Consider the following 13,765-nt stretch of genomic DNA (forward strand, 5'->3'; position numbering starts at 1 on the left):
ACAGTTGACAGGCAAACGTGGTCAAAACAAAGATAGTGAAGAGTGTGTGGTTTAGGGTGACTGACAGATGAGTTATGCGGGAGAACGTTCCTGGCACTCTTCCCAAAAAGTCACACTATTTGGACATGAGGGATCCAGACAAAAAGGCAGGGAGGGCAGCCAAACATGACGAAATCTGTCGAGAGTCATGTCACAAGTGATGAAAGTGATGGAGAGCTATTTGTGTGACTGTGTGTGTGTATTAGAAAGTTAGGGCGGTGGCCTAATAAGGCAGGGTTATCAGGGTTTATAAATTTGATCCCTGCAGGTTGCATAGTTGCTTCCTCCCACCTGGATCTTGTAAGTCTGTTTAACTTTTGATAATTAATCTTTGCCAAACTTTGTGCCATTTTATTACAAAATAATATCATTTACAATTTGTAACAATTGACACAAGCATATGTTACATATGAAACAAAAAGGATTTCATTTAGACATAATACAACTTTTTTTTTTTTTTATCTTTTTGCTCTTTTTCTAGCGGAACGACTGTTTCTTTAAACGCAAGTTTTCTGCTGAGCTTTACTGAGTTGAACACACAGGTAAATTACATTCTAAATGAACAATGCAATTCTCATTGTGATGACTACATGATGGATAGACAGTCGGAGTAGTATTTCAATATTTTTTGTAATGGCAGTGAATTAGAAAATGTTAAATTGCACATGAATATTAAAAAAATAGATATATAAAATATCATCCGTGATATCCTTTTCTCTTCAGTGCAGTCATGGGGGATGCAGAGATGTCTGTGTATGGGATAGCCGCCCCATACCTGCGGAAGTCAGAGAAAGAGCGTATGGAGGCTTCCACCCGTACCTTCGACATAAAGAAGGAATGCTTCGTCCCTGATGCAGTAGAAGAGTTTGTGAAGGCTTCCGTCACAAGTCGAGATGGGGACAGTGTCACTGTCCAGACGCAGAACGGAAAGGTCAGTGCGTGGTCATTTATCTACAAGAACAGCACATAAAGTAAATGATATGATTTATCCATCATTGCCTATCACATTTAGGAACAATTTGAAAAGGAAAAGGAAAGTTATATTTGTTTGCGGATTAAAAACACAATTGATATTATTTCAAAATTGTTGGCAGATTTGTTCTATCACGTCAAGTTTTTTCTCCACAGCTTACCTGTTGTGACCACTTGCACACAACTATAAATATCCTTTCTAAAAACATAACAGTGTTAAATAAACATTGCAGTCATGTCTGGTTCTTTCATATTTCATTTTTTAAATGAATATTTTGATTTTTTTAAAATATAACAAGCAAGTATTTTCCACATTTTTCAAGAAAATGGGTTTCCAATAGTTAAAAACTGGATGTGATAGGGAAAATAGGAGATTAAAAAAATTGTTAAAACAGCTGTCAAACCTAACTCGATAAAAATTGTGGATTACACTTCATTTGAATGTTTCTTGACAGTGTTATAAGAATGTCATAATCATGACATCTGTCATGAATATGAATAAATGCTTATGACAGATGTCATTAAGTGCCATGTTTCAAATACATTTTTTGTTGAACTGTTAAACTGTTGTAAAATGGTGGTAGGCAAGTGGTTAGCATGTCCGCCTCACAGTTCTGAGATCAAGGGTTCATTCCCTGGCTCCAGCCTTCCTCTGTTAAGTTTGCATGTTCTCCCCGAGCATGCATGAGTTTTGTCCGGGTACTTTACTTTCCTCCCACATCCCCAAAACGTGCATGCCAAGCTGATTGAAAGCTCCAAAACTGTCCCGAGATATGAATGTGAGCGCGAATGTTTGCTTGTCTAATTGTGCCCTGCGATTGGCTGAAAACCAATTCAGGGTGTCTAGTTAGCTGGGATAGGTTTCAACACCCCGACGATCCTCGCAAGGATAAGTGGACTGTAAAATGAATGACTATTATAAGCTTGAATTAAATAAAAAAAAAAACACTACAGCAATTTAACTAACTGTTTAATTCCTTTCACCATTAAACAGTAATAGTGCATTCATATTCCATAGACTGTGACTGTCAAAGACTCCCAGGTTCTGCAACAGAATCCTCCAAAGTTTGACAAGATTGAAGACATGGCAATGTTGACTTTCCTCCATGAGCCCGCTGTGCTGTTTAACCTCAAAGAGCGTTATGCAGCATGGATGATTTATGTGAGTAACACACAAATACAAATGTTCAATGGAAAATCAAATGAATTAAAAAGTAAGAAAACAGAAAACCTCCTTGAGGAATTCGAGATTCATCAATTGCAAATTAAAATAAATAGAGCATTATATCAATAAAGTAATTTCCCCTCTGGTTTTTTGCTAGACCTACTCTGGGTTGTTCTGCGTCACTGTGAACCCTTACAAATGGCTGCCAGTGTACAACCAAGAGGTTGTTATCGCCTACAGGGGAAAAAAGAGGAGTGAAGCTCCTCCCCACATCTTCTCCATTTCTGACAACGCCTACCAGTACATGCTGGCAGGTATGAGCTGCAAACAAATCTATATTTCATATACTGTAACATATACATATTTATATGTTAACAACTCAACTTTCTTAAAACCCTGTTTTGTAGATCGTGAAAATCAGTCAATTTTGATCACGTAAGTATTTCACGTCATATAACCAAAGCATCATGTTGACGTGACCATTTACTTCTAAGATTCTAATCCACTGCAGGATTTAAATCAAAACATTTACAAATTTTTGATTGTACTTTATTATACTGTAAAAACACAGCTAACTAAAAGGGTAGAACATTTGTACGGTAATTTTTTTTGTCTCTCAATATACAACACAACGATATGTAAACACTACACTCACAATAGAAAACATTCTTGAATATGTACCTGCTGAAAAGCCTCTAGTCAGTCATGACTGAGCATCAATAAATTTATCCAATAAGATTTCACATGTTGAAGGAATCTTTTTAGCCAAACTGCCAGAATCACGCCAGCCAAACCTCCAGAACCGCGCCAGTGCAATTCCACAGACCCAGGCCGGCGGGACTCCACCAACCCGGCAAAAAAGCCTGACTCCGCGCGTTCACCTTAGTCTTAACTAGGGCTGTCAAAATTATCGCGTTAACGGGCGGTAATTAATTTTTTAAATTAATCAAGTTAAAATATTTGATGCAATTAACGCACATGCCCCGCTCAAACATATTAAAATGATAGCACAGTGGAGTGTCCACTTGTTACTTGTTTTTTGGTGTTTGGCGCCCTCTGCTGGTGCTTGGGTCCAACTGATTTTATGTGTTACACCATGAGTGAGTATTGTGTAATTATTGACATCAACAATGGCGAGCTACTAGTTTATTTTTTGATTGAAAATTTTACCAATTTTATTAAAACGAAAACATTAAGAGGGGTTTTAATATAAAATTTCTATAACTTGTACTAACATTTATCTTTTAAGAACTACAAGTCTTTCTATCAATGGATCGCTTTAAGAGAATATTAATAATGTTAATGCCATCTTGTTGATTTATTGTTATAATAAACAAATACAGTACTTATGTACCGTATTTTGAATGTATATATCCCTCTCGTGTCTTATCTTTCCATTCCAACAATAATTTACAGAAAAACATGGCATATTTCATAGATGGTTTGAATTGCGATTAATTACGAGTAATTAATTTTTAAGCTGTAATTAACTCGATTAAAAATTTTAATCGTTTTACAGTCCTAGTCTTAACCCCTTGTACTGACTCCATTTTAAAAGCTGGAAAAAGGCTTCGAAACACAAGTTGACAATTTATTCCGAGTCGACAGCAATCATACAGCACAGACGGACCCAGGTGAGGATGCAAGCTGGCTCCATGGTCACAAAATCACAAGTCTACAATAGATTGCCGAGAAAAATGACGATTAGTTAAACATTCAGTCTTTTAAAGGCTGGTGAGGCGGTCTGCGGTCTGGAAGAAGGGTGTGTTTGGGCGTTGTTTAGGTTTATTGTCTGTTTATGGATTGAACAGGGGGATTCGGGCATTACTGTTGCCAGGGCAACGAAAGTTAAGGATTTTGCAATCCTCAGCGCCGCTGAGTGTTCAATTCGGTCACGGGTCCCGCCATTTCTTCTGGACTGTCCGGAAGAGCTAATTGCGGGATTTGGTGGTGCAGACATGAGCTTGTAGATGTCTTGCCTATCACCTGGTTGTCAGAGTCAATCTTGCTCAGTCAGCTGCATGACGCGCGCGTTGGGCTTCCATGGTCAGAAGGCGTCCTGTATCTTTCTGTCCTTATCTGCCCATTGTTTCGGCACTGCAAGTTCTAATCATTCCAACTGTTCATAGTATTAGATATATTATGCGTGTTTTTCTTAAACTATGGTATAAATGCTATTTATTTTATATTGGGTGTGTTAGAGTAATACAAACAGTCAAACAGTAAATACGAGAAAAGATACTATTCCCTTCAATATATTCCCAACCTCCCAATAATGTGTTTGATTCATTTTTTTAGCTATATATTATATATTGACAACTAACATCTAATTTCAGTGGAGAATCTGGTGCAGGAAAGACTGTCAACACAAAGCGAGTCATCCAGTATTTTGCAAGTATTGCAGCTGGAAGTGTCAAGAAAGATCCCAATGCCAAAGACAAGGTACTGTCCATGCATTATAAGTCGACAAAAGTGTGAGATGTTTGGTCCGAAGCCAACCAATACTGAATAAATACAGTATATATTAAGAATTTACTATGCATTGAACATAAGAATATTGGTATAGTACAGTGTACAAAAATGGATGACAATCATAATATTCCCTCCGAAATAGTTGAAAATACACGAAAAATGGTCTGAGAGACTTCTAACAAGCTTTCAGCAAGTATTGGCTGTTTACTAGTTGCGACACACTGAAGTGTGGCAATATGGAATCCTTATTTTAGTGTCAAGTTTGGTGATAAGACATTTAAAAATGATAACACACAAACTTCCAATCTTCTAAATGCAAACTTATCATCAAATCTGTCATTTTTATATATGCCAAAACCTGGAATTTGAACAGGGATATGTAATGGAGACTTTTTAGATCCATTATCGACAGATTGACCAAAATCTCAATCTCGATACCTTCAAGAGAGCATGCTGGCTGCTGAGTTGCCAGCTCTGGCTTTTAGCTCAGCAGTCAGCACACTCCACTTCCATACCATTGGCGCCGATTCGATACCCAGGTGGTGTGAGAACGAGAAAGGGAGAGCAGTGTTGACGTTACCACCACCATCAGACTGGTTACACATTCACAATATCCCTTTCCAACAGGGTACCCTGGAGGATCAAATTATCCAAGCTAACCCTGCTTTGGAGGCTTTTGGAAATGCAAAAACTATTAGAAATGACAACTCATCGAGATTTGTAAGTTGTTATTTTTTATGATATATTTTATTTAAACAATATTAGATATCAAGCTATGTCCATGACTCTCAACTTCATCCCTCAGGGAAAATTCATCCGAATTCACTTTGATACCAGAGGAAAGTTGGCTTCTGCTGATATTGAAACATGTAAGAAATATCCTGCCAATTTACACTCATAATACTTAAATGCTACCTCACAACACCAATGATTTGACCAAAATTATTTCCTTTTCGACTTGATAGATCTTCTGGAAAAATCAAGAGTGACCTTCCAGCTTAAGGCTGAGCGAGATTACCACATTTTCTATCAGATTTTGTCCAACAAGAAGCCAGAAATTCTGGGTCAGTTTTCTGATAACAGTGAACAACACCCTAAGACCAACTGTTGTGCTTTGTTTCATGCAGTCAGTATTCCAATGGTCCTAATATTCATACCCTTTTCTCACACTCTCTTGTCTAGAGATGCTGTTGATCACAAACAATCCTTATGACTACGCCTTCATCTCTCAGGGAGAAACACAAGTGGCCTCCATTGATGATGCAGACGAACTGATGGCAACAGATGTAAGGTTACTGTATATACCCTGGACTCAAGCTCCTGAATTTGCATCTGCATTACTTGTCTAATCTTTGTACAAACAATATGGCGGAAAACACTTAGGTGACTTGAAGTTTCGCTCTGAGACCCTCAATTTGGCCAACATTTAAAATTGTCCGAAATGCATGTGTGATACACAGTGTTGGGCACATTACTTTAAAAAAGTAATTAGTTACATTACTCACTACTTCTTCCAAAAAGTAACTGAGTTAGTAACTGAATTACTCTATAGTAAAAGTAACTAGTTACCAGGGAAAGTAACTATTTCCGTTACTTTAAAAAGAACTTGTTGTATGTCAAAGAATTGGACATTTTCTGAGCAGTATTCGAGTCAGTGGAATAGAGAAGAACAGACAGGTAGTTAACTTGTTAGGTGCTTCAGCAGATTTGAATTGCTTACCACAGATGTCGACAAAAGCTTTGCCACGGGACATAAATTACACGTTACATGCAGGTTCTTTCCTTTAATTTCGACAAACTTAAAATAGTGTCTATATCTCCACCTCTTAAAGGAATTTTTTTCTTCTGAATGCTCTGCCATCCCGACCCTGTGCATGTTTTGCGTGTGTGTTTGCCGCACGCGCTGTTCCGGTTTGCTTATGAAATCACTGGCTCTGATTGGCTTACCACGACCTATAACTCTAACCCTCAGCCAATCACAATCACTTCCATTGCATCTCTCGAGGGGCTGCATTCAGGTAGGCTGGTTTCCCGACAATTCATGTCACCTTCAAAGCGTCTGCCGTCCTCAAGATGGAAGCAGAATTATTGCTGGCTGACAGTGGGAGATGGGAACGAGGCTAGCATCATGGGTAGCAAACACAGAAACATTACCAAACTTTGGAAAGCATTGTCTAATTGAATGAGCAGGGACAAACAGCTTGGAGTCAGCTTGGAGTCAGAAGTACGCTATTCTAAGTGCGCTATTCTCGAACCTGAACGCACCCCAAGTCTTGGATGACAAATCAACAGAGCAGAGAGTCGACTCGACACGGCTGGTAGTTTCTTCAATTTATTCAGAGTAAGTAACGCACCGCTTTTGACCGTCAGTAACGGTAACGGCGGAAAAAGTAATTAGTTATATTACTCCGTTACTGAAAAAATAACGCCGTTACGTAACGGCGTTATTTATAACGGCGTTACTCCCAACACTGGTGATACATCATTGGAAAGCTTAAAATCTCTATTTTCTGGGGGAACAAAAATTTTGAACAGGAAGGCATTTTAAAAAAAATATTTTTTTTTAAACAGCAAAACCCTAATTGGAGGTGAGAGCACGCGAGAGCAGAATTAAAGACGCCACGATTTTAACGACATATTCTCGCGTACTTACCTTGTTTCGATCCAAAAATTCCATGTAGCATGTATCACATAGTCTCAAGACACAGCTGTGAATGGCCACAGCCGGATTTAAAAAAAAAAATTTATGGGTGAAACATGGTGTTATAACGAGGGTCGCCATGCAGAAATCGCAGACAACAAGGAGTGGTTGAGATTTTCTTTTTCATATAGTTACCATTTTAAAAATTATTTTTCAATTTTTCTTTGGATCGATTATTTATCATCTAACATATCGGGGAAAATGCGACAGTCACGAAAAAAATACAATCAAGCGATAGTTATGAGGTAGATATCCCTGACTTTCTTCAGATGCCGAATTTTTCATTGTGACGTATTTCGTTTAAAAGTTCAAAATATGCTAGTGAATAATTTTTTAAACTAAAATTTAGACATCAATTAATGATTCTAAGCTAAAAATGACAGACATTTTGAATAGTAAACATAATTACTTACCTTCTTTTTATGGCTAGGTTGAAACAAAAGCGGTTGCGCGCCGTCTCTAAACGGGGGTTTTCAGGGTAAAACGGACGGATTAAAAATAGTTCGGAGGCTTAGTGCGCTATGAATCTGCTATGGCAGCATATAGACATATTGTTCTATCAAACACAACAGTTGTTTTGGTTTAAAATACAGCAGTTTATTTTAAAGAGGAATGCAAGAGCAGAAACTGCTTTTTCAGTCTTGTCTGTGTTTTCCGCCATATACAATTCCAATATTTATACGGTATTGTCTTTGACAGAATGCTTTTGATGTGCTGGGCTTCACACAAGAGGAAAAGAACTCTGTGTACAAGCTGACGGGTGCCATCATGCACTACGGTAACATGAAGTTCAAGCAGAAGCAGCGCGAGGAGCAGGCGGAGGCTGATGGCACCGAAGGTCAGTGCAATCCCGTGTCACATTAGCTGAATTTTGGATGAGAAGATAGTTTGACACAAGATTTTCCTCTACAGATGCTGACAAATCAGCTTATCTGATGGGCCTGAACTCTGCTGACCTCATCAAAGGTCTCTGTCATCCAAGAGTGAAAGTAGGAAATGAGTGGGTCACGAAGGGACAAAATGTCGCCCAGGTGAGAAATGAAAAAATGTACACTTTGTCGAATTTCAGGATAATGTTTATAATGAACGAAATAGGTGTTGACTTCAATAACTGGCAACAATGCTATAAGTTAAACAATAGCACAATTAAAAATTATGTCCTGTACAGTGACAACTACTGTACAAAGGTTTGACCCATCTTCCACACTTTTACCAAGTTCAAACTCTAGTTTGTCAAGCCGTTAATAACTAGTTTTTGAGTAATCCTTTGGCTATACAAATGAGTCTAAATTTCAAACACTATTTTCTTTGTGCAGGATTTTCAATACAGTTCTTATTTTGGTTCTTATTAGATTGTGAAAAATTTAGTGTTGATGCTTGTTGTTCTTGTCTTGAAGGTGTACTATGCTGTTGGCGCTCTATCCAAGGCTGTTTATGAGAAGATGTTTCTGTGGATGGTGGTCAGAATCAACCAGTCGTTGGAAACGAAGCAACCTCGCCAATACTTTATTGGAGTTTTGGACATCGCTGGATTTGAGATCTTTGACGTGAGCTATATTTTTTGTTTTTATTTGCAAAAGTGTACCTCAAATATGACTTTTTGAGGCCAGTTGCTTTTTACTGTTGCTGCCACAGATTGAAAACAGTTGGATTTGATGTCAAAATATGCCTATTTAAATCTTATTTTCCATGTATTTACATCTAGATCACTTACAACTTATCGTATTATTTTTCATGAAAAACTTTTTTCCTTGAGTGAGTAAAGTATTAGGAGCCAGACATGTCCAAAATCCGGCCCGGGGGCCAAATGCGGCCCATGGTCAAATTTCATCCGGCCCCCAGCCCCTGTCATAAAATCAGTAACGTCTGGCCCGCACACAGACTTCATAAATTGGTCGGCTGTACTGCTACCAGCATATGAAGTAGCTTACACACTAACTGCTGCACCTCATTTACCAACTAAAAGGCAGGAGCACTCTAAGCAACATTACCCCATGTGACCCCTTACTTCCAATTTTCTAAAATGGCGACTATCAACAAAAAAACCCCAAAGTTGACTGCGACGACCGACGCCTCAAGGATATGTGGAAATTGGACTATTTCTTCACTAAAATAGGCAACAACTGTGTCTGCCTCATTTGCAAAAAGACAGTCGCTGTTTTTAAAGAGTTCAATGTGAGGCGATATTACCAAACAAGAAACGCTGATATGTACGACAAGATTACAGGAATGATACGCAGCGAGAAATTGAAGCAACTTGAAGCTAGTTTAATTTCACAGCAGCAGTATTTCGCATGAGCCCGAGAGTACAAGAGAACGCCTCAAAGGGTAGTTGCGAGATTGTGAAATTATTAATTAAAAAAAAAAAAAATACAGCAAATGTGACACAAAAAATGGCTTGCTAAAATTTCCTTAAATATATTGTTCTACGTAAAGAACGTCAGCCAAGGTCGGCCCCCCACATTTTTTCCACACCAAATCTGGCCCCCTTTGCAAAAAGTTTGGACACCCCTGGGATAGACTGTATTTGATGTGAACAAGACTTTATTTTGAATCAATTTTGTTTGCTATAATTACAGTAAATTAAGCATGGGACCAATTCAATCCTTCACAGGTGACAGCTTTTTTAGTTGTTATTTGCTTTGGGAGGATAGTTCCCTCAGTCTCTGCTTCAGTATGTAAAAGTTGTCACTCATAAACTTCAGGGTTTAGTTCTGGAGATTGACTTGGCCAGTCTAAAACCTTTTGTTGAATACGTTTTTATTTTAGCAGTGAGATGCATATCTAATGCAAATACAAATGCATGAGAATATAGACATTGATATTTCTGACCCTATATTCATCTTTTGCAGAGGTGGGTAGTAACGGGTTACATGTACTCCGTTAGATTTTCTTGAGGAACTTATTGAGAAAAATGTACTTCAAAGAGTAGTTTTACTAAGCCATACGTTTTACTTTTACTTGAGTAGATTTGTGAAGAAAAACCGCTACTCTTACTCCGCTACGCTGGGCAAGACAAGAGTCGTTACATTTTTCCTCTTCGTTCTATTAGATTTTTTTTTTTTGCCAGCGATGCAGAGTAGCGCTACCAATTTCACCAATGAGACGTAGCAATAATAATCACATGACTCCATTACACCAATCTGACGCAAGCCTGCAGTTCTATGATCACGTCAGCCTGTTCAATCACATGGCATCTTTAAAGCATTGTAAAAAATGAAGTATTTGACATAGAGCGCTGCCCTCAACATGACTCGAAAGTGTGGATTTAAACCTCTCTCCCGGTTTTTATTTGGCACCGATTGACCACAAAAAACCGGAGATATGATCCTTTTAATTTCATAATAGTAACTTTAAAAGAACTATTCAGGATTCAAACAAGGAACGATTTTCTCCAGTAGAGGGCACTCATGCTCTTTGGAAAAATAACGCTTCATTTCTGTCTTTTTTTTTTTTTCCTCTCGCTGGAATTCACTGATTATTTTTTTCTTTGACTTAATGAGGCTTTTAATGTAATGGGTTGTAATGGATAATGTAATGTTAAAGGGTAGTTGTACAGTATCACAACAACAGTATGACAGCAGTTCATGTAAATAAGTTTGTGCTGAGAGAAAAAAAATTCCATTGTTTAAAAAAGAAATCAAACAGAAATAAGCAGTTACTCACAATGTTACTCATTACTTCAGTATTCTTTTTTTATACTTGTGCTTGAGTACATTTTTGGATGACTACTTTTACTTTTACTTGAGTAATATTATTTTGAAGTGGGCCTGCAGCTATCGATTATTTTAGTAGTCGATTAATCGATGAACTAGTTAGTTGAAATAATCGAGTAATCGGATAAGGAACATAAAAAATTAACATACCTGACCTGAGCCTCAAACGGTACTATAAATAATTTAGAATATATATACAAGAAAAGAACAATTGGCTAACTTCCATAGCAAAAGTCTGCTCGTTTAAATGCTTTAAAATGCCAACATTTTTTTCCAATGCTCTTAACAAATAGTTCAAACACATATTCCCACAAAAAACGGCCAAATATACCTTTAAACTAAATTACGAATGCATTAAAAAAACATCTCAAACAAAAACTTAGCTTATGTTGGTCTTAACAGGTAGCAGCTGGATTCGGCCTTGTGAAATGAGGCAGACTACAGGCAGTGTATATTTCAAAGTAACGCCGCTCTTACTTGAGTAAAATTTTTGGGTACTCGACCCACCTCTGATCTTTTGATGTGAATTTCCTGTTCAAATATTTTCCGAGATGAATGTATACATTTAGAGTTCAAAATAGATAAACGGTGATCCACTTTCTATTGTAGTTCAACACATTCGAGCAGTTGTGCATCAACTTCACCAATGAAAAACTGCAACAGTTTTTCAACCATCACATGTTTGTGCTGGAACAAGAAGAGTACAAGAAAGAAGGCATTGAATGGACTTTCATTGATTTTGGTATGGACTTGCAGGCATGCATTGACCTGATTGAAAAGGTGAGACACTAATAAAAACACATTAGTCAAATTTGGTAAAATGTTTGACCAACCCCGTTTTTCACTACACTTAATTTTTCATTCCCCTTAGCCCATGGGTATCATGTCCATCCTTGAAGAGGAGTGCATGTTCCCTAAAGCCAGTGATGCCACTTTTAAAGCTAAGCTTTATGACAACCACCTGGGAAAATCCAGCAACTTTCAAAAGCCCAGGATAGTCAAAGGGAAACCAGAGGCCCATTTTGCCCTGATGCACTATGCTGGAACAGTTGATTACAATATCAACAACTGGCTGGTAAAGAACAAGGATCCCCTCAATGAGACTGTTGTTTCACTTTACCAAAAGTCTACTCTCAAATTATTGGCCATACTGTTTGCAAATTACGCTGGGGCTGACTCAGGTACCATTCAATCAAACTAAGATTTTCTGTGTCACTTTGTCAAATTCAAAGAATATCATATTTCATCATTTTCTGTGAACAGCTATGGCTGAAAGTGGAGAAGGAGGCAAGAAGGAGAAGAAAAGAAAGGGTTCATCCTTCCAAACGGTTTCTGCCCTCCACAGGGTATTTTTTCCCCTCCAGATTTGTTTGGTTCTTATTAATAACTCTTTTAACCCATATGAAATTCACTAACATTAATAGGAGAATCTGAACAAGCTGATGACCAATTTGAGGTCTACTCATCCCCACTTTGTCCGCTGCATCATCCCCAATGAGACCAAGACTCCTGGCGCTATGGAGAACCCTCTGGTGATGCACCAGCTACGCTGTAACGGTGTATTGGAAGGCATCCGAATATGCAGGAAGGGTTTCCCCAATAGGATCCTCTATGGGGATTTCAAACAGAGGTATGACGTACGCAGTGTTTCACAGTCACTTATTCGGTTGTATGGTTTAGTGAGAATTGAACTGACTCATGAAGTGGATGAAATTCATTGGGTGAAGTTGCTTTTAATTGAAAATATTTATGGTACGTACTAGGGTTGTTCCGATTATGTTTTTTTGCTCCCGATCCGATCTCGATCGTTTTAGTTTGAGTATCTGCCGATCCCGATATTTCCCGATCCGATTGCTTTTTTTTGCTCCCGATTCAATTCCAATCATTCCCGATAATTTTTCCCGATCATATACATTTTGGCAATGCATTAAGAAAAAAATGAATAAAACTCGGACGAATATATACATTCAACATACAGTACATAAGTACTGTATTTGTTTATTATGACAATAAATCCTCAAGATGGCATTTACATTATTAACATTCTTTCTGTGAGAGGGATCCACGGATAGAAAGACGTGTGACTTTGTAAATTGTGACTAAATATTGCCATCTAGTGGTATTTGTTGAGCTTTCAGTAAATGATACTTTAGCCATGCCCAAATGCATGATGGGAAGTGGAACCATGACTGTGCGTAGTTCTACCAATTGATATATCTTCTCTGCATTGGGATGTAACATAAGGTGTTAAGAAAAAGATCAATTGCTACCTTGCTTCCCCACATTGCTTCCCATGATATTTGTATTCGTGGGAAGAGGGATTGTAAGGCTTTAGCCAATTAAAAAAATGCTCAAAGGCTGCCCATAGGTAAAACAGCAGCATTACAGATTGAGCACGACAATGTGTGAGTGGATTGTGCAGCGCATGCATTAATTGCGTTAAATATTTTAACGTGATACATTTTTTAAAAAATTAATTACCGCCGTTATCGGGTTAAATTTGATAACCCTACCTTAAGCCTAAACTAAAGACTCTGGATGAGTGTAACATCTTATGTCTGTAACGTTAAATACAATTAGAAAACGATTTAATTTAAAAAAAATATATATATATATATATATATATATATATATATATATATACATGTAAAAGGCATGGCCGATATTTTTTTGCTGATTCAGATACTTTGAAAATGACGT

At 37.7% G+C, this 13,765-nt stretch overlaps 1 protein-coding gene across 1 annotated transcript in view; it reads left to right on the forward strand.

The window, feature by feature from the left end:
* The first annotated feature begins 233 nt into the window (after positions 1–233).
* The window catches only part of LOC130929927 (uncharacterized), a 74,234-nt gene continuing 60,702 nt past the window's right edge, over positions 234–13,765 (forward strand). The window contains 18 exon segments of the mRNA XM_057857568.1: positions 234–339; positions 521–581; positions 763–970; positions 2,030–2,173; positions 2,334–2,490; positions 2,584–2,611; positions 4,513–4,618; positions 5,276–5,368; positions 5,454–5,517; positions 5,614–5,712; positions 5,831–5,934; positions 8,049–8,187; positions 8,262–8,380; positions 8,747–8,896; positions 11,675–11,845; positions 11,937–12,334; positions 12,336–12,411; positions 12,490–12,695. Of these exon segments, the coding sequence (XP_057713551.1) occupies positions 770–970; positions 2,030–2,173; positions 2,334–2,490; positions 2,584–2,611; positions 4,513–4,618; positions 5,276–5,368; positions 5,454–5,517; positions 5,614–5,712; positions 5,831–5,934; positions 8,049–8,187; positions 8,262–8,380; positions 8,747–8,896; positions 11,675–11,845; positions 11,937–12,334; positions 12,336–12,411; positions 12,490–12,695 (2,255 nt within the window). The 5' untranslated portion in view covers positions 234–339; positions 521–581; positions 763–769.

The sequence above is a fragment of the Corythoichthys intestinalis genome, chromosome 14, assembly GCF_030265065.1.
Source record: "Corythoichthys intestinalis isolate RoL2023-P3 chromosome 14, ASM3026506v1, whole genome shotgun sequence".
In the NCBI taxonomy this organism is placed as follows: domain Eukaryota; kingdom Metazoa; phylum Chordata; class Actinopteri; order Syngnathiformes; family Syngnathidae; genus Corythoichthys; species Corythoichthys intestinalis.